Here is a 21,872-nt window from a genome sequence, read left to right as displayed (position 1 = left end):
AAAACCCTGAAACGCTCTGGCTGATGACCTACATTGTCTCAAAGGCATTTGTGGGGAAAAAGCTAGACTGAAACCCGATCTGATTCTCAGACGTTCGGTCAATAGAAGAGCTCTAAAGACCGGCCTTTCACTCCACACAGAGCTCTGAGCTTCTCCGTTTCTCTTTCGCAAGCGCAAATCTGCCTGGGTTCTGGAGCTGCTGGAACAGTCTGCCAGAATGTAAACAGCCCAGCTGATGCGAGGGGCGGGGCTGGGGTACATTCACACAGCTAGAGTCACATGGAGACAGAGCAGCGGCCACACACACACTGCTGATAAACACACAGTCAGCCACTCTCACACACACACACTGCTGATAAACACACAGAGTCAGCCACTCTCACACACACACACGCACACACACACTGCTGATAAACACACAGTCAGCCACTCTCACACACACACACTGCTGATAAACACACAGAGTCAGCCACTCTCACACACACACACGCACACACACACTGCTGATAAACACACAGTCAGCCACTCTCACACACACACACTGCTGATAAACACACACAGTCAGCCACTCTCACACACACACACACGCACAGCCACTCTCACACACACACACACACACACACACACAGAGTCAGCCACTCTCAGACACACACACACAGTCAGCCACTCTCACACACACACACACACACACACACACACACACACACAGAGTCAGCCACTCCCACACACACACACACACACACTGCTGATAAACACACACAGTCAGCCACTCTCACACACACACACGCATAGCCACTCGCAGCTGAAACACACACCCACACACATGCACACCTGATAAACACAGTCACTCAGCAACTCCCACAATGCTGATACATAAACTCACTCTCTCTCTCACCCACATACACACACACACACACACACACACACACACACACACACACACACACACACACACACACACACACACACACACACACACACACACACACACACACACACACGCGCGCGCCTGCGGAACACACTCACTCAGTCACGCACACGCACACACACACAGAATTCCATTAAAGCAGCACATAAGAGGAAGAGCAGCTCCCAGCACAGCACCATAAGCACGCACTGAGACTTGTGGCTTCCTAATGAAAGAGCCTGTGTTCCTCTCCTGCCTCTGCCCTCAAGGCTGCAGGGGAGGCCCACGCGAACACAGGAGGGACACAAACCTGACAGCGACACACACATTCCTGACCACAGCCAAGCCCTGTCTCCTGTACGGGTGGCCTGCAGTAACCACACCCACACACACATACACACGCAGAGACTCCAACACTAATCCCTCCTGTTCTCTTGGCACTACGGTTAGCAAAGAGCAAGGGGTGCGGTGTCCGCACCTTTCCCACACTGCCGAAACTCAGGAAAGAGCTCAGGGGATTTCCCCCCTCCCCGCCCCTCGCCCCTCACCCCCAGCGCAGAGCAGTAACCCCTTAACCACAGATTGCATCATTAAAACATCATAACAAAATCATTAACAGCCAGTGAGCCTGGGGAGGGGGGGAGACAGCCAAGAGGAACTCCTATGAGACACCTGTGTCTGTGTGTGTGTCTGTCTGTCTCAAACAATTACTGCCATACTGGGGCGGCTGTCAAAATCTTTGCGTGTGACAGCCAACACTGGTACAGTTTCTTCATTACAGTCATACAAGCTAGGAACGAAAATAATTTCGTACAAAAAAGAAAAAATCAGTTTAAGAGAGAAATCCACCATTTTATACTGAGCCTATTCTCAGCAAAATGTCACACCTCCATACCTTCATCATGGAAGGGTTCCATTTTTATTGGTCACACAGGCTTGTGCAGGAAATAAGTCCCTAAGGGGTAGCACAGAAAGTACACCCTGATACACTGAGGACCAATCAGATTGCGGCCAAGTTGTGAGGTCACAATGAGAGGGGCAGGGGGCGGAATTCATAAACACGGTTCCAAACCATGACCTGGCTGCTCGCTCTGGTCTGTCTGCTGTCTCGTCTTGCCTGGGAGGGGGGGTGGATCGGTTAGCTGGCACTACGCCTTTTCCCCCATTTTCAATCTCCAGGCGATAGAAAAGCTGAGTGCACAGGGATCGGCTGGCGGTGTGAGAGAGATGGTGAATGGGCAGCTAATGGAGAGGAGGGGGGAGGGAGGGACACCTGTCTGCCAGGCACACCCACTCCACTCCTCCTCTGGGCCCGAGCAGATCCTCGCCATGCAGTCACCTGCTTAATTGGGCTACAGCCGGATCTCCCCACAGCAGAAACATGTGCTGGGAGACCGGGAGGTCTCGCAAGGGGGGGGGGGGAGGGGGGGGGGCTGGGGGGCTCCTCATTACCCTCAGGTAGATTTGGCATTATGCCGATATCCCCGTTTACCAAACAGCCCTTCTCACAGGAGGAGAGAACCAGCAAACTGAACTGAATGAGCTGATAGGCTGGTAGGCCTGTCAGTCATACAGTACCTGTGCATGGACAGCAGAGAGTACTCCTGATCCCAGGACAGGCCCCGGAGGCCAGGCACAGGGGTGCATACTGCTGGGGTTTGGCAGGCCTTTTGTTTACGGACTCCTCACACAAGGGTTACACAATGCAGATAGCAGCACTGTGCTGAACGGCAGCCTCCCACACAAAACAGTGTCTATGCATGCAGCAAAGGACACGAGTGAGACAAGAGGTCCATCTCTAAATACTCATTAATTACCTGAAGCATCTGCGTAGCATTATCGCAGAAAGACTGCACAAGCAGTCTATGCGTTATTCAGAGTTCAGATAGCTTTTGTACGTTTCCAGAAGCAATACACAACCACACACATACACGTGCGCTTCACACAATCATTTACTGAGCTACAGTCTGAACTGATAACCAAATTGAATGATTGACTGGATAAAAATACATTACTGGTCAGAATCCCAGCACAACCAATCAGTTCCCTTAAAGAACAGTGTAATACAGCTTACTTTTAAACATATCTGGAGAGCTCTTGGGCTGTGCATCTGGATCATGGTAGAGTGGCATGCACCCCAGTCTGGAATTAAATCCTGACCACGCCAGTGAGGACTGCAGCGAGGAGCCATGGGGGAGGGGGCTGCGCAATAAGCGCAGTCTCCATAGCAACGGCTGCGCAATAAGCGCAGTTCTCCATAGCAACGGCTACACAATAAGCAATAAGTGCAGTTCTCCATAGCAACGGCTGCGCAATGAGCGCAGTTCTCCATAGCAACGGCTGCACTATCAGCAATAAGCATAGTTCTCCATAGCAACGGCTACACAATAAGCAATACGCGCAGTTCTCCACAGGTTGTACTACAAGTAATAAGCGCAGTTGTCCATAGAAACTGCTACGCAATAAGCGCAGTTCTCCATAGCAACGGCTGCGCAAGAAGCACAGTTCTCCACTGCAACGCCCGCACAGGATACACAGTTCTCCATAGTAACTGCTGCAAAATACGCAATAAATACAGTTCTCCATAGCAACGGCTGCACAATAAGCAAGATACGCAGTTCTCCTGATTACCGGCTGCGCAGCTCAGCGACAGTGCAGTGAAGGTGTGCAGCGGTCAGTCGGCTGCGTGCGATTCACAGGCGTTCTACAGTCTGGCTCTGCTCTCTAGGGGAGGCTGCAGTGGCGGGACGGGCTTCGTGCCGATTTGAGAGAAGAACAGATGTCCAAAACGTGACCCACTTTTCAGTGATTCCACAGCACAGAAAAGCACTCCACTGTGGGCCTCTGTGCATGTTCTGCTCCCTGCCTGTGCGTTTGAACCGCTGTCTGCCTGCGATTAGACCGCTCTCGGCCCATGTGATTGGACCGCTCTCGGCCCATGTGACTGTCCCACTCTGAGCCCGTTTGTTTGAACCGCTCTCTGCCCGTGCGATTGGACCGCTCTCTGCTCATGTGTTTGGACCACTCTCTGCCCTTGTGATTGGACCACTCTCTGCCCGTGCAATTGGACAGCTCTCTGCTCATGTGTTTGGACCGCTCTCTGCCCTTGTGATTGGACCGCTCTCTGCCCATGTGATTGGACCGCTCTCTGCCCATGTGATTGTCCCACTCTGAGCCCGTTTGTTTGAACCGCTCTCTGCCCGTGCGATTGGACCGCTCTCTGCTCATGTGTTTGGACCACTATCTGCCCTTGTGATTGGACCGCTCTCTGCTCATGCGATTGGACCGCTCTCTGCCCGTGCGATTGGACCGCTCTCTGCTCATGCGATTGGACCGCTCTCTGCCCATGTGATTGGACTGCTCTCTGCCCGTGTGATTGGACTGCTCTCTACCCGTGTGATTGGACAGCTTTCTGCCCGTGCGATTGGACCACTCTCTGCCCGTGCGATTGGACCGCTCTCTGCTCATGTGTTTGGACCACTATCTGCCCTTGTGATTGGACCGCTCTCTGCTCATGCGATTGGACCGCTCTCTGCCCGTGCGATTGGACCGCTCTCTGCTCATGCGATTGGACCGCTCTCTGCCCATGTGATTGGACTGCTCTCTGCCCGTGTGATTGGACTGCTCTCTACCCGTGTGATTGGACAGCTTTCTGCCCGTGCGATTGGACCACTCTCTGCCCTTGTGATTGGACTGCTCTCTACCCGTGTGATTGGACAGCTTTCTGCCCGTGCGATTGGACCACTCTCTGCCCTTGCGATTGGACCGCTCTCTGCCCTTGTGATTGGACCGCTCTCTGCCCGTGTGATTGGACCGCTCTCTGCCCGTGCGATTGGACCGCTCTGCACGCTGTGTGTGGCCACTTCATGAGCTCTGTGCCTGCACTCAGAAAGGGGCCTTTGATGATCTGACCCCCGCTTTACACCGCAGTAAAGGGGCGCCGAACCTGCCGCCTGCTGATTGGCTCCCACACACTTCTGAGGCTCCTCAGATCGCTGCCAGCAGCCGTGAAGCAGCGAGGACAGGCCTCAACTGAAGTGAATCCAAGCCCGGAGCGGCGGGCCGCGGGAGGGGGAGAAAAACACACACGGGCCTGGCCGCGCAGTTCCCATGAAGTGTAAAACGCAAGGCGTGACGCGAGGAGCCCGGAGCGCACTCCACCGGCCTGCAGAGACGCCGCGCGCTACTGCACTCTGACACATACGCCAGCAGCGGCCACGACTCCTCCAGCCGCGGAGGGAACAAGGGGCAGACTGATTCAGAATGCATGTGCCTCGCGCGATTATCAGCTTGTGCTTCCTCTGAAAACATTAATAACGGGAGTGAAATTGGGGGAGACGTGCTCAAACGGATCCTTGGGAAATGTTCCCACACACGGCAGCCAAACAGGAGTGTAGAGTCGAGTCCATTTCCCTATCTCCCTTTATGAGGGGTGTGCGAACGGTTTGGCTGAGGAGCCAGTTCTGCAGCCAGGTTCCCAAGCGAAACCCACAACCCACAACCCACAAAAACTCCAGCGGCTTGTTACATTAAACTCCAAGACTTATTGTGGGGTTTTTTTTAATCCATCAAAGCATAGCCCAAATAAAAGTAGGCACAACCAGTGTTACTCACAACACTCTCTCCCTCTCTTACTTTTATGGTCTTTTCACCCCCATCTCGCTCTCCCAGCCCCAAAACCACTAACAAAGGATCTTTCAGCAGAAAACCTTCACAGCTCCTCCTGATGACCTCTGACCCTTCACCCCCCCCCCCCCCCCCCCCCACAGATCTTGGAAAAGGTCAGGGCAGCTCAGGCCACACTCTCCTACGAGTAGAGTGACCTCCTAGGTCCTCTGTCCTGGACTGCATGGCACTCACTCAGTTACAGGAAGTGCCGACCTATAGGCATGGCAGAAATAAGCCCTTATACAACCCCCTGTGCCTCCCTCCATAAACACCCTTACTTTATTTATAATGCTCCTTTTCAGTCACCTCCCAATTCTTCCTTCCCCCATTTCATTTAAAGAGAACAGCCCAGCTCTGCTGGCCTGCCTGCCTCCACAGTTAATAGGCTACATTTTGACCTGAGTGAGGTCACTGCTCTGGCAGAGGAAACAATACGTACTTTGATCTGCACAACTACCTGCCTGAGTGCTTGGTTTTGCAAATCACTAGGTTCCTGTACAGCTAATCTGATGTGCACTTCTCTGTGGCATCTTATAGGATGGCCAAGCAACGAGCAATGCTACCAGCCACAGATCTGCATCAGAAAAACTGAATGTAAAAAAAAAAAAAAAATACATAAAATTTTAATAAATTTTAATTTTTAATTAAAACCAACTCGCTGCCACACAACACCGGCATTTTGAGGCCAATGCATTCCTTTAAGCAGCATCTGTGTTTCTGCTGGTGGATGGAGTGAGAAAACAGACTGAAAGAAAGACTGAAATTGGAATGGAGAGACAGAGAGAGAAAGCAGGAGAGACAGAGAGAGAAAGCAGGAGAGACAGAGAGAGAAAGCAGGAGACACAGAGAGACGGACAAGCCACGTTGGTTAGCAAAATTAGCCCAGAAATTCCACACTGAGCATCTCTACACATTACCCATAATACACTAGGGCTTGATATGCTACCACTGAAGTGTCTGCCCTCAGTATATCCCTGTCTCTGCAGACAGCCTCATCTCCCCATCTCCCCATCTCAGGCTGCAGTACAAACCTAAACACCAGTCCACAATTTCTCTCCATCACCACCCAATAAGCAGTCACCATCGCCTATCCATTCAGCTATATGGGAATAACTTCTTGTTTACTTTACTTATTTTAAAAAAATCATAATTACATTCAAGCTCAATTTCCTGCCAAAAACAACACCCTAATAGAACAGATCATTAGTTTCCAACCCATTTACCCTTCAGATCTCTAGAGGTATGTCTTCAGGAACCAGGTAATACAATTAAACCCGGTCTGAGTAGCTTATGAAGAGAATGGGAAAATCTGAGATAGTCATGTCACTGAGCAAGTAACAGATATGGCACGATATGGAACTAAATGGCGAAGAGCCAAAACCAGTCACTTTAACCTCAGAAGTAACTGTGGGCGTAAATCAGACTATGGAAAAAGTTCTCAGGTTTTTAATCAGGCCTTTCAAAGCAGTGAAACGTGCAGGAGAGACTGAGTCACACACGTGGCCCCACGAGGTCCCCGCACCAGTGCCCTCTGAAAACTGCAGTGACTGTAAACAGCACAGATGCTTCTGGAATCCCCCCTGCCTGCCAGGCTCTGCGCTGGCCCGCTGAGGGACACAGTTCAGGGCAGTGAAAGTTAAACTGGCCACAGTGCAGTCAGATGTCACGCACGCACACATGTACACATCTATACACGCACACACGCATACACCTCACACACACACACAGACAGACACACACACACAGCAGGCCATTGTGTGAGCCTCCACCCCTGCGGCTTTGGGATAGGGACACTCATTATCCTGCTCTGTGTGCCCCTACACTCTGTGGGCTAAGGATGTGATGGGGCATAGGGACTGGGACGCTGCCCTCACCTGACTCTCCCCAATCGCTGACACATTGGGGATGACCACAAAATTCAACAGCCAAACAGATGCTCCCGTTTGCCAATGAGTGAATCAGGAGCTTCGAGCAACAGCACCGGGCCTCAACGAGAGCAAGAGAACAGCAGGTGTCACTAATTAAACTCCAGAGAACCCTAAGAGAAGCAGGTGCACCTGGACGCCCGCACGCAGGACGGGTCCCCAGCACAGAGCACAGAGCACAGAGCACAGAGCGGGAATCACCCAGAGGTGAGCCGTTAAAGGGGGCCTGCCAAAGTGACTCAGCTGGCAGACGCCAGACCCTCCTTGTCTACAGCCGGTGAAAATGATATTGAGAACCGCGTGCCAAGGCACCTCAATAACAATTAAAGCCAAAGTATGGGGGGGGGTCATAAAAGTAAAAGCCACAGGGAGAGAGAGGTACGATGTGCGATGAGAGGGAGGACGCGCGGATCACAGAGCGCGCAGCACAGCAGCGCTGTTCATTACACAGGGCCGCTCGCTGCGCAGGAAGTCGTTACGGCCGCGGCGACCGGGGCGCCGTGGCGACCGGGGCCCCGCCTCCCGCTGGCCCGCCAGACATCCGTCACCTTCAGATCAGACGCGCCGCACTCCGCAGAGACCCATTCAATCAGACCCACGCTGCCCTGGGTGAGCCCGCGAGGGCCGCGGAGGAGGAGGAGGAGGAGGAGGGGGAAAATAACCACCCCACAGCTTCACACAAAAGCTGCGAACAGCTGGCGCGTTTGACGCAAGACGTGCTCAATATGCAAACACAACAGAGAAGCAAATCCACCAAGGTTAGACTTAGCGTTGTTTTCTAAATAAATAAGGAACTCTTCATTTACGTTACGGTGTCATTATTACTCAGCAGACGTCGAGCGTGATGTTATACAATCCCTCAGCATCGACGTATGCCAAACGTTGCGTGTTAAATGTGATGATGTTTTAGACCCATTTTGTAAAACAAGGAGGCTTGAATGGCTATTTTTCATGGAAGATTTATGCAGAATAAGCACATCTCGGTCCTGGAACATGCAGGGCTTGCCCTGGGCTTAAGTGACAGCTGTACGCAGCTGTGGAATGCACACGCGTTAGCGGTAACGTGGAACCCGCCAGCCTCTCAGGGGCTCTGCAGAACACGCTGGGGGCGACCCCGGCAGCCAGCGGCCCGCGACGTTCCCAGAAGGCCGAGCGCACAGGGGACCCTCGCCGGGGGAAAGCTCTTGAGCTGTGATTTACAGACGTGCCAGGTTTCAGAGAGCTTGTGCCCAACCCCAGCCCCACACAGAGGGCTCCCACGTCCAGCCTCAGGCCACACCAGAAAGGGCCGGTCTCAGGAGCAGGCAGGCCGTCTCTGTTCCACTCAGCGAACATCTGCCTTCATCTACACAAGTCTTTCAACAGGAGAGAGAACCTCTATCAGCAGCTGGGGGCGGGGGGGGGGGGGGGGGGACAGTTTGGTTCTGCGCCACTCAAATATCAATAGTTCCTGTCCAAGTTCCTGCTGTTCCAGACAGGCCTGTGTGCAGGATTTCTTCCAGCTCTCTATAAATGTCCAGCAGTCTCAGAACTGGGATGTCGCGAGAGTGGTTTAATTAAGGCAGTAATTTCTGGACTGGAGCTTCCAGACGGAAGAGGCATCCCCTGCTGGAGCGCTGCAGACACTGCTGGAGCGCTGCAGACAGCGCGGCACTCACCTGTAGGCGTCCCCCACGGTGACGATCTCCACCTCGCTGTCGGTGGAGGTGACGTTGATCTCCTCATTGGCCTGGACGGAGGGCGCGGGCGTGGCCTCGATCACCACCACGTCTTCATCCAGAGCGCCTGGCACAGAGGGGAGAGCGCACACACACACGCGGTGACGCACAGGCGTGTGACTGCTCGTGCGTCTCGCACACACCTGTGCGACAGGTAAGGGCGTTCGATGGTAGCTGAAGAACAGACATACACGAGAGCACCGTGAACATTAGCCTTAGCTCCTACTCGTCTTTATTTTTCTCCTAACGTTGAGAGATCCCCAAACTACAGCGGGGATTTAACTCACTGGGCTGGACTTTCAAAGTAATGTTTATACTCACAGCAGGTGACCTGCCTCATGAAGAGAGAGAGAGAACAGGAGAGTGAGAGAGAGAGAGGGAGAGAGAGCAAGAGAATACAGACAGCAAAGACTTCCCTTCTCTAAAAGCAGCGCTCCCCTTGGCTAACTCTTTTCAGGTGAACCACTGTGTAGCACTGCAAACAGACCAGTAAACAAAATCCCTAGTCATCTCTTTTGTGACACAAGCTTTGAACCCATACCACAGAACACAGCAGAATAGACCCTGGTGCATTAGGCTATATGATTTCAGGGATTCTCTGTTTTAGCATTCAACAGAGAACACCGAGCAGGGCTTAGCCAGAATAGCATTGCCCTCGCACACAAGCAGCCTGGCCTTTTTTTCATTTGTTCATTAAGTGCATTACTGGATCATGCCTACAATAAAGCTCAGCGAAAGGTGTTCATTAGCACACTCACTGTGTTTGCGGATATTCACACGGTCGTCAATTTCTAGAACGTTCCCCCAGTGAATAGCGAGATTACCGTACTTAGGTTAAGGGGGAAATGAAGCCAGCTGTGCTATTAATGCATTGCACGTCCGTGTGAAAAATACCCTCCATTAACACACAGGCTACCTGAGAGGGAGCTGCTACAGGGCTTAGGCCGCAGCCATGCACAGAACAATGCTCATGCCATATAGGAAGGAAAGCCCTTTTGTCTCATTGGCACAGGTGGAACTGCCCGGTTCTGCGACTCAATACACCTGAATTAAAGGGAAACATAACTACACAAGCCATGAGGACATATAGCCAGATCTGAGATCACCAAAAGCTTTTTTTAAAAACAAAATTATTTCTACTTCCTCATAAAAACATCAGAAAATCTCAAAGGTTAAGTGATGGTCATTCGGGTAAAGAAACCGTCTGGACATTTTCCCCGAAAGGCAAACATTTGTGTGAACGTACATGGAAATGAAAACAGGTGACAGATGAGTACATGCAGAGTGAGTCAGGCAGAACTGCCCCTCCTCCTGCTTCGTGTTACTAATGACACCCGTGAGTGTCATTGCCAGGCAAAGTGTCTCCCTGAATCCTCAGTAACTTTATCTCATTAGGTGTTTATTATTCCTCAGGCCACAACAGGGCCAAATGTTCTGGCAGTCTTCTTCAGTACTTCTGTTTCTGTTTTCAACCCATTTCCACTGGGAAGACACAGGGCTCTCAATGTGTGTTCACAAAAAAGATGAACTCGTTTACCCCCAAATCTAACCCCACCCTCCTACAGCCCAAACAGTGAGGAGCAGGTGTGGGGTATGTTTCTGCAGGGGAATGTGGGTACTGCAATTGGCTGGCGGTATGCCCATTCCCCACAGGGACACAGGTTTGCTTTCTTGGGTGTGCAGGCCTAAATGCCTGCTACAGGACTTTCAAGAATGAGCCATCACTACCATTTTACCAGCATAAAGCCAACACCTACAACTCATTTCAGACCCCACCGTTTTAGAAAAATGGGGGATGGAACATTAGCAATTACTTATTCCGGTTTGCTCGACTTCATTCCATTAATAAAGCATATAGACACAGCATAGTTAACATGCTGCATCACTGAAGCTAAAACTTCAGCTATTTAAAAACCTGGACCACAGCACTCTTCAGACTGGAGGAATGAGCTTCATTATACTATTTATCCGGTCTGAATTCAGTTCACCTTTCAATGCATGACAGCTTCCACTTTTCCCCTGATTCAGTTTAGCTTTTTCCATCCTCCCAAGCACAAAATAACTAAATATTTACATTGTAAATGATATAAAATGTTTACACAAAGCAATATCTCATATACATGACTATCAAGTGTTTCCATTGAGGCCCTCGTGAACTGTATACACATCCACCCATCCGTTTGTTATCTACGCCCGCTTAATCCTGTTCAGGGTCGCAAGGGATGCTGGAGCCCATCCCAGCATGCACTGGGTGAGAGGGAAGAATACACCCTGGACAGGTTGAATTGTATACACTAACAAATTGAATTTGACTGATATGTATACACGAGCGTGCTGTAGTATAAAAGTTTAAAAGGTTTAAGCAGCAATTTCTATCAGTCTGAAGAAGAAGCAAATGCTAAGAGAAATGTCCCTGCTCTGGAGTGGGTGGGTGAACTCACTGGAGGAGCCATTTCTCCAGGAGAATGGGGCCCACAGAATAGCAGCACTGCACAGGAACGAGAGAGAGAGCAGAGCACCTGCAGCAGCTCTGACCTGCCCTGACTCCAGACACCACCACTAAAGCTTCTGAAAAAGGAACTCACTCTGACGAGGTTCCTCAGTCTGACTGAAAGCGTTATATTATTAGCCAGTGGTTGAGCTGGCTTGAATTGCTGCCTTTAATTAGACCCTCACTTACATAAGACCATAGGCATTCAACAGCAGAAGTCATTGACATTGGTGTATTAACAAAGCAAATGCTAAGACATTTAGAGGATTTCTAAAATAAGAGCGTCAACCTGGTCAGGCTGACAATGCCGGAGGGCTAAGAGACTGACAACCGAAGTTAATAAAGTTCTCCTTTCACACAATAACCTTCTATTAAGAGAAACTTTATATAAATGGTGTCTGGTACATGCAATATACAGCAACCTGCCGCCTTGGTTAACAGAGTACAGTATTACGTAATAACACTCACCTGACAGCCAACTGAGCATGCCTGTTCATATGCGTTTGTGAGAGAGAGCAAGCACTGCCTGAATAGGAAGTTCAATTACAGAGACACTCTTACTAAATGAAATTCAACAAAAGCCTCAAACGGAGCAAAACAAATGCGACTGGGGGAAAGCAAAATTGCTTCATTTCTCCTTCTATGGATACTTCAATCTTCACTAAGTACTCCAAACATCACTACTCTTCTTGAGTCACTGGAATTGTCAGTTGCTAGTTTTAACTGCCTAAAGTACACTTAAAAATGCAGTAAACATAATGAAGAAAGTCAAATGGCATTAATATACTGTGGCTACATAATGCAAGTAATAAGAAACAAAGAACTGTTCTCTTCTCCATTTGCCCTGAAAAATCTCAACAAGTGAAAACAGAGGGGGAGAAAATGCCCGTTCCCCTGGAAACAGACATTTATGGAACACAACATACTAACAGGATATTAAACCATGTGCAGGACGCAAGGCATGCAAGATGTAAGAGTCATCTCGTGTCCGTTCGGCTCATATAATCCTTCACTTCCTGTTTCCCATTCAGGCAAAATCCTTCACTTCCTGTTTCTTTTACAATTAAAATCCTTCACTTCCTGCTTCTCCTGCTGGTATAATCTTTTACTTCCTGTTTCTCTTACAGGTATAATTCATCACATCCTGCTATCTTCTGAGGATTTGAATGCTGTGAACAAAACCAGTCTGTGTTTGAGCACAGTGAAGGTGCAGCGAGCGCAGTCAGACTCACCTGTGCTAACTGCTGCGCTGCCGGGCTGGCTGCTGCTGCTGCTGCTGCTGCTGATGTCCACGTAGAGCTCGTCCTCGCCCTCTGTGGAGGACGGGGAGGAGGAATCGCTGCTCAGCTCCTCGCTGGAGCTGCTGGTGCTGTGGAGCAGCGCGTACTTCCTGCGGGCGATCACCTCCCGCTTCCTGCGTTGGAGCTGCAGCCGCTCCTTCTGCTTTGGAGTCCGCTGCACGCCGGCCGCGCCCGCCACCGCCTTCACCAAGCGCTTCCTGTGCGAGGGGCGGCGGCCGGCCAGGCAGGGCCGCTTCAGCAGCACAGGCTCCGCCTCCTGCCGCGCCCACCTGTGCACCCGGCTCACCGGAGTCCGGCCCAGAACGGGGCGGGCGCACGCAGCGGCCCCGCCCCCATCCCCCGCCGGCACCGCCTTCCGCTGCTGCCCGGCCACGCCCACGACCCCGCCCTCGCCGTCTCCGCCCCCCTCCTCCGAGCTGAGTGTGTCCGAGTCGCCGAAGTGCAGGCTGGAGGAGGGGGAGGAGACGCACTCGCTGAGGGAGGAGTCCAGGCGCTGCTCCTCCTCGCTCTGCTCCTCCAGCAGACCGGTCCTCTGGCGCGACGGGGTCAGGGGCCCCCCGCTCACGCGGCCCTCTTTCAGCGCTCGCGCCGAGGGCCCCGCCTGCTGGCTCTTGCGCTTCTTGCGCCCGGGGTGGCCCCGGTCGCTGTCCCTGCGGCCCCCGGGGCCGGGCTCGCGCAGGGGCCGGTGGCGGGGCTCGGTGCACAGCGGCATGAACTCGCTGCCCACCTTGGCCATCACCTCCACGCCTGCCGTGAAGCTCTTGGCGGTTTCCATGGGCTCTGGGTTGGCCAGCGCCCCCTTCAGGTGCTCGTGTCTGTGCGGGGCATTAGACGGGACCTCACTCTTCATCCTGGCTGTCCCTCCACGAAGCTGCACTCGGGACGGTGGAGCTAGCTCCTAGGGGTCCATCGGAGGGGCCCACAACCCACCTTCTGTTTGAGGGAGAGGGAAGAGAGGACAGAGAGAGAGAGGAGTGAGGAGCGGATTCAAACTGGGAGCCCAGTGGTGATTTTAACAGCACACAGGCCTCACTCTTTCAGTGGTGAGGGGAGAGGGAAAAAACAGGGAAATGACACATCTCCATTATGATAATGTGTGTGAACATTACAGCAGCACATCCGATACCATCACTGCTCCAGCAAAGCGTACAACAGAAACAGGCTTTAAGCTGTGATAATCTTATTTTTTTTAAAGAAAAGAAAAGGAGGAGGTGGAGGAATTTAAAACAAACAGAATCCTGGGGCAGACGTACTGCTCAGCCCTGTTTCATCACCCATTCCTGGCAGAGAATGAGTCAGAGCCCGCTGTAATCCAGGCTCGCGCCTAGCGTGATGAAGCCAGGAACACTTACAAGCTGCTATTTACAAAGCAGGGTCGTAATCCCCAACACCCTCAAAAAGCAAACAGACGACCCCAACCTCCTGAAGGCTACAGCCCAGCAGAAGCAAAGCACCCTCAGAGCCAGGGCCAGGGGCTGCTATACGGTCCTGTAATCCAGGAAAGAGCCATGGCACTGAATGTAGCTCTTACGCTACAACAAATTTCACTTTTCTGTCCCTCAGCTTTTCAGTGCTTATATGGAAAAAGAAACAATAGCAGCCAGTTGTACTTACTGGTAGAAAATACATTACACTGCCAGGATTCCCACCTCCAGTAATACAACAGTGATGAGGGAAAGGCCAAGAAAAGCTTGCTCAGAGGGAGCTGTAGAGCACACAGAACACTGCCCTGTGTTCAGTAAGCAGGAGGTTCTCCAATGAGTACCAACATTACTCACACTCCTTAACTTTCACAGACCAGTTTGTCATTAGGAATTACACCTTTGAAAATGCCCTGCTTAACTTTCACATTAATAAAACATGTTTAATGTTACTGCAAGGGCAGATAGCCCTTAACCGGAAAACAGACACAGGAGACAGACACAGCAGTAATAGTGGAATGGGTGACAAAACAGAATGGATGCTGAGTAGAGCAACACATACTATTACAGACTGAAACACGCTCAAATTTCAGAAAGTCATATGAATGGCGTACAGAGCTGTTCCCGAATTAGAACCTGAACAACACAGTGTACAGCACAAGGATATTTCAAACAAGACAGAACCTGAGCTACACAGCGTACAGCACAAGGACATTTCAAACAGAGACTATATACACCCAAGTGACTGAGCAGAACAGACCAAAAATGCTATAGGCTATGAGTGAACCCAGTTAGCATTTTGCAGTAATAGAGTACAAGATGAGGAAAAGCCATTCATCCCTTTCTCCTCTCACTCTCCCTCACTCCCTCCATTCTACATCAATCTCCCCAAACATCCACACTCTCTGTCACTCACTCCACACAATATCAATCCTGCCCAAACAGCCATTCTCTCTCACTCCATTCTATATCAATCCCCCCAAACAACCACTCACACTCTCTCACTCTTTCTCCTAACCCAACCAGCTCATCATTATCCCACGTCACTCATTCTGCAAAAGGAATTCAGCCTTCCTTCTCCTCTCTCCCGCCTCTCTAAAATACTCCCAAATGGCAAGGCCCCTCCCCCTCCCTTTCTGACAGTCTTCCTTAAATGGAGGAAGAGAGAATCTCTCACGCTTCAGCAGAGTCACCTCAAGCCCCCGAATCTCCTATCTTATGAATTATGAAAGTGGCCATCTGTTTAGAGGCCCATCAGCTGCACTCATTAGCCTAGTTCTCTGCTCCGCTGGAGTGGCGCTAGCGCACACACAGCTGTGAGCGGAGCGTGTGCGCGTGTGGGACGTGGACCCTGCTGAACCTCACTAGGGATCCTCAGCCTGAGATTTGGGACGTGCGGAGATTCCCTCTCACCGACAGCGATCTGGTCAGGCTGCAGGCCGAGCTCCAGCAGTGAAGGAAATGAGCAGAAGAGCTCTTTCAGAGGACAAAAGCAACCACGCTTTGATAAAAATGTAATCAGCAAGGATAGTTTATCTCCAAAATTCACCCAAGCTTAGACAGAGGCAGGCTTGACATTACGGTACAACCCTATACTTGCTTCTAAAGCATAGCTAATCTCAAACCAGATATTACACCAAAAACTGATGTGTTTCACAGTTTCTGCAATTCAAACAGAAACTGACCAACGTGTCCACCGACCCGTCCATATCCAGTGTAAAAACACAGAAAAAGAAACATCAGTTCCCAGTCCCACCTTATATCAGGGGAAATGAGCCGCATTTTCATATTACCAAAACCCGGCAATACTGTCTGGACTGTTTCAGAGACATTCGGTAGGAGACGGTCTTCTCGTGTTACACAACACCAGGGGACTTCATACACAGAGAACATGAGACGTTTTAACAGATACCTTTTTAAATAAACTCAGAGCCAGCATTCGTTTTCATTTGCACAAAGCCACTGGACAGTACACACTTCACCCCCAGCATCTTCATTAGTCTTGCAAATGTATGCAGCCCATGTAAACGGCAGCATACCAGAGACAGGAAAAAACACGCCGAGCTGAATGCTAAGCTTGCGCTGGAATGCCACAGACTGCAAACACAGGCCCTGAGGCAGAGCCCCGCCCCCGGACCCTCCTCCCCCAGCAACTCACTGTGTGAGACCGGCCTGACACGGGGGGGGGGGGGGGGGGGGGGGGGGGGTTTACTGATACCAGCCCACCCCCTCCCAGCTCCTCCCCCAGCGACCCACTGGGTGAGGCGTGCCCTGCACGGGGCAGGGTTTTAAAGATACCCACACCCTCCCGGCTGCCTGGGTCAGAAATCAACATGGGGGAGTAACCCCTAATCTTCAATCTCACCACAAATACTGCGCACTACTGAGAACCCCACTTCCTCACACCACAATTTACAACCACAGTGGTCTTCCAATTAGGCATTGCAATACAATTCTCATCAAGCATCTCAGACATCATAAACAAAGACTGCAATGCACGGTGGGAGATTGAGGCAAGGGAAACACTAAATAATTTGCACCATCTCTACAGATGGAAAAAATGGAACCGTTTAAAACATAGGAACACTGAATTAACACAGCTCGACTGGTGAGGAGAAGTACCTACACATGAATGTAAGATTCTGAAATGACAAAGACAAGTCACCATAAGCATAAATCTGATGAATTTGTACTTTAAAGTCATACTACACAGGATTTTTAACTTGAAGATGTTATAAAATAACCATGATCAGTCATATATAGCCTATATATGATGTACTGCCAATCATTTTTTGCACACATTTGCCAAATATGTACTCCTCTGCCTGTATTTCTATGTATGGGTGTGTTGCACTCTTCTGCGTGGGGAGGGGTGGGTGTGGCTACACACCCTGTGGGGTGGGATTGGTTTCAGTGGAGCATTTGTAGCACTTAAATGAATGGTTTGTAGCTAGTATCTACTGCAATGGCAGAGGTAAAAAAGCACATGTACAGCAAAGCAAAATGACAAGCTGACAGGGTTTGTTCAAAAGCCAGCATCAACCTTGGAATTGCTTTTCCCTGATGGTGACAGCCATTAAAAAACTGATATATAACAATACAAATGGAAAAAATAATATAAAAACGAAGGTGAGTGGGCAGGGATGAGGAGGGAATAGACTTCTTTGATTGTAAACACAGGACCACAGCTAGGCTAAAACTCCTGCACAGTATGCCTTAAGTTTTAGACAGGAGCAGATTTCTCCCCAACTACATCAACAGGAAGAATTTGCCTAACTTTAAGAAGGACCATCTCATAAAGCAGGGGATTACATGAATTAGGCTCTGGGAGTTATGCATGATTATCTATAGACAGTGAGGGTATATATATTTTTTTTTGGTTAATTTTTCCCGTTCCTCAGTACAATGGATCATTTCCATGCTCACAGCACAAGGGCTTTAGCATGTAGCGCAGCGCACAGCTATTCTGCTGCTGCATATGCAGAGAGGAATTAAATAGCACCGGTGCGGCGGAATGGTGTGTAGGGGGGCAAGCTTCAGGCAGTGGGGAGGATTGGGAGTCACCCCCCCTCCCCAGGGGTGCTGAGGTAGAGGTCCCACCAGGGAACTACAGCCCCAACCTACGCTGCTCTGCGGCCCCTAATCCCAGCGATGGGCCACAGTGCCTCAGAGCAGACAGCAGCCTCACGAAGTCACGGAGGCCTCTGGGGGAAAAGCAGACCTGCATCGGAGCAATCGAATGAATGAGAGAGACTGAAATACTGGAGACTGAACAGGACAGTAAACTGGCAAAACACTCATGCATGACGCACCAAGTAATATGAGAAATTAAAAACGGTATTTAATCTGTGGAAGTGCAAACGGACATCCCCGTGAAAGCATACTGCTGAGTGAAAAGGAATATCCTGAAACAAGTAAAATCTTTCTATTGATGTCAACGTCATTCTTTTGCAGTGCGACATCATTCTGCAATATGGCGCTCGTCTAGGTCTTGAAAGTTGTCATAGTTACCAGGGATGTGTATGAATTCAGAACAGGCTCTATTTCAGGCTTCTAGCCTTCTACTTAATCAAGAGTTACATTTCTGCTCTTCTAGTTTTCAACAAATTACTGTACTTTCAGTCATTTGACAGCTGCCCAGAGGAAAACTAATGTGTGCTTAACGAAGTAATCCTATTTGACTTAGATGAGGCTGCTGAAATCTAATTTCTCAAAATGCGGTGAAGCCATTTAGTCCGAAGGCCAGGAGTGCTGTTCAAGCCTTCTGAGGACAAAGCCTAAAATGTACCCAATGAGCACCATGCCAGGGGAAGAGGCAATGACAAGTTCCCTTGGAGAAAGAGGATAAGCAGCATGGTCCTAGTTGCCCTTTCATCCAGCTCCTGAACCTGTGAGGTCTAGTCAAATCATTATGGAAAGGGAAAGAGGTAGTCACCATACACATTTCATCCAAAATGTAATTTACAATGCACTGAGGGAGAGCTATACTCGCGTGTCAAAGCAAGTGCATATTTATATCAGCAAACCTTAACCACCAAGCGAACTGAAAACGGATTTGAGTACCACTACGCCCTATATCTGAATCCAGAAGTAGCAGCAGAAACAGTTGACCTAGTTGACTTAGCTAGAACGTGATATAGCTAATGCACAAAGCAAGTCGACTATCTGTTCTGCAAAGAACCACACAATCGATCATTTCAGCGACCTAACGTTAATAAGTGTAATAATTAAGTTACCTCAGCTTTCCAATAATAAACCGTACTAGCAAGACATGCTGTCCTCTTTCGAAACAGAACCGACAGAAGTCCTCGTGTTTAATTATCGTAAGCCATATAGCAGCATTGGTAACAAAAAACCTGTGTATATGTTACAGCATCTTTTTCACACTGACCGATCTTGAGTTCTGAATCTGAAACAAACAGAATAGTCCGCTTGGGCTAGTTAGTTAACAGAGGACAACTTCCTTTCCACTTAAGATACCATACTCATTATCTATCCAAGTCATAGTTAACTAGTTGGGGGGAAAGACTATAATTACATTTATATGTACATTGGAGGCATTTAGCACCTATATACCAGTGCTGCTAAATAACTTTGTTACCAGTGTATCTAGCTAGTATACAAAAATGACTAACTTGCTCGGTAAAACTTGTGATATCTAGCTCTGAAACTTAGATCCAGTTTAGCGTGCTAGCATTTATGTTCGTAGATAGCTATTTGGCTAGGGCATCTTTTTTAATTGTCTAGAAAATCAAAAATGGCCCAGTCTAACTTAAGAAAAAAGTGTGACACTGAACGCGAAAATTGCATAGCTATGGGTAGCCATACCCTTTGTTGGTTAATTCATTAGTCTGGTGGTGACAAGTTAGCTAGCCGTCTTACTTGAAGGAAGAGAAAACAGCAAGCTAGTTATATTTAGTAGCTAGTTAATCAGTGACTATTGGTAAATAGCTAGCTTAGAGTTTTAGTATCGTTAGCTAACCAGCTAGCAAACACAGTCGCCCAGTGAGGTTCAGTTCTCTTATACTTTATGTGCTAGTTAGCTAACAAACGCGCTTGTTCGCTAAAGTATCTAGACTAGTACTAATTCCTCTGTCTGCTTCACCTAACTAACGCTCAGACAGACTAACGTTAAACCACAGGTGAGAAACCACGAGAAACGAGCCCAATTCGAAGTAACGTTAGCTAGATCTAGCTAGCCTACTGAGCTAACTATTCACGTCAACAAAAGCCAGATACCTAGCAGGGCAGTCTGCTTGCTAGCCATCTTATATTTTAAAAAGGATAAGTAGACTAACTTACCTGTAAGCAAGACCTGACACGACGGTATTCGTACGAGGCTCCGTTTTCAATTAAAACCCTTTGTTAGCAGGCCAAAAGGCGAATAAACTGAAAAGGGAGATAGGAGTCTAGCTAAGTGATACTGCAAACGAACGTCAACAGCCGGGCTGTGAAACTGACAACACAAAACCAAAGGCCCGATGCTGGCTAGCGAAACCTAGCAGGGGATGGAGGGAGAGACGACGGAGGGCTACGAGTTGGCTGGCTTGCTCGCTAACCTTGTAAAATGAGAATGTCGTCTTTTCCCTTTTCTGTCGCGAACTAGCAAGCTAAAGAAGTATTCTCAGAAGTGAGTCTTCATCTGTTTTTCAGATGGCTAAAGCAGAAATTCCTTTCCGTTTGTCATTTGGGCCCGTGGTGAAGTCCCCATTCCTGCCTCATCGCGGCGTCTACTGTTGTTTATCCAGGCAGATTTCTCTCTCCTCGACTGATCTGTTTTCTGAAAATCCCCAGAGCCTCACTCAACGACCACGGGCTGTCCGTTCACCACTTAGGAGACTGTACTCTATAAAGTCTTTCCTAATGTACATATAAAGTTCCGGTTTTACCTGAAATGTAACAATATATAAAGTTCCGGCCATGCAACGTCATAGGTTACTTAAATGAACCAGAATAGCGCTTTTAACGGACAGCACGGAGCATACGTCTCGTCTGTGTAGTAGCTTTTTTCATAGCTGCTGAAAGGGTTTTGCGACACTGGTCGGGGCCTTGACGACTTTCAATTACTTTCTCATAGGCTTCTCAACCTGCCCTATAGTGCCCACTAGTGGTAATAAATTAAAATGGCAAAACTATCCCAAACAAAAATGCAGATAGTCTCTAATATCTAGCTGGGCTCTCCTGTATTTAATGAGCTCCGACCATTTCAGGAGTTCAAGCATATTCTTTACAATTTACAGATGTTTTGTATTTCTGTTTCATATTCCACTAATGGCCCTTTCAAATGATGTGGGCCTTACAGTTTGTATTGCTGAGCCATGGTTAAACTGATCAGAATGTACAGTATAAAACAATCTTTATGTGTAGCCTACATGTAATTGAAGAAATGCCCCTCTGTATTATAGTGAAAACAGTTGGTTTTCTGTGGAAAAATAAGAAAGGTCTTGAAGTAGGAACATGCTATTGGCAAAATGGTGTCCGATAGTCACACTGAAGAGCTAAAACCATTCCAAGTTCTTCCAAAAGTGCTAATGGCATATTCCAAACGGGGGTCGACAAACTCCAGTCCTGACAGGCCACACAGGTTTTTGATGTGTTTCAGCAGTGATTCAGCATTTGTTGACTTGAGAACAAGGTACGTGGGCTCTTAAGGCAATAGTTGGCTGCTGACTGAAAGGAGACCACAAATAACTGAAGACAATGTGGCCCTCCAGGACTGGGGTTTGACACCCCTACTCTAAATTTAATTCCATGAAAAAGTCATGCTGGAAATGGCAGAAGTTATTAAATTGATGGAAAGCACAGAGACCACAACTACAGCACTGATACAATGATATTCAATGGGGAGACCGATGGCTTGATTTGTGCAATCTAGGACTGTTTTAAACACAAAATATGAGGAAAATTAACATAAAACACGAAGAGTTTTAACTTTTTACAC

At 49.1% G+C, this 21,872-nt stretch overlaps 1 protein-coding gene across 2 annotated transcripts in view; it reads right to left on the bottom strand.

The window, feature by feature from the left end:
- The window catches only part of LOC118215625 (E3 ubiquitin-protein ligase Arkadia-like), a 38,163-nt gene extending 17,205 nt beyond the window's left edge, over positions 1-20,958 (bottom strand). The window contains exons 1-3 of one of the 2 annotated variants that reach the window (XM_035396524.1): positions 20,234-20,958; positions 12,942-13,943; positions 9,159-9,285 (exon numbers count right to left, since the gene is read on the bottom strand). In XM_035396524.1, the coding sequence (XP_035252415.1) occupies positions 9,159-9,285; positions 12,942-13,860 (1,046 nt within the window). In that variant the 5' untranslated portion in view covers positions 13,861-13,943; positions 20,234-20,958. The remainder of the gene's footprint in view (positions 1-9,158; positions 9,286-12,941; positions 13,944-20,233) is intronic. The other variant, XM_035396525.1, reaches the window with a different exon arrangement.
- Between the last annotated feature and the right edge of the window lie 914 nt (positions 20,959-21,872).

This window comes from Anguilla anguilla, chromosome 16 (genome assembly GCF_013347855.1).
Source record: "Anguilla anguilla isolate fAngAng1 chromosome 16, fAngAng1.pri, whole genome shotgun sequence".
Taxonomy (NCBI): Eukaryota; Metazoa; Chordata; class Actinopteri; order Anguilliformes; family Anguillidae; genus Anguilla; species Anguilla anguilla.
This window is presented reverse-complemented; position numbering and strand designations above follow the sequence as displayed.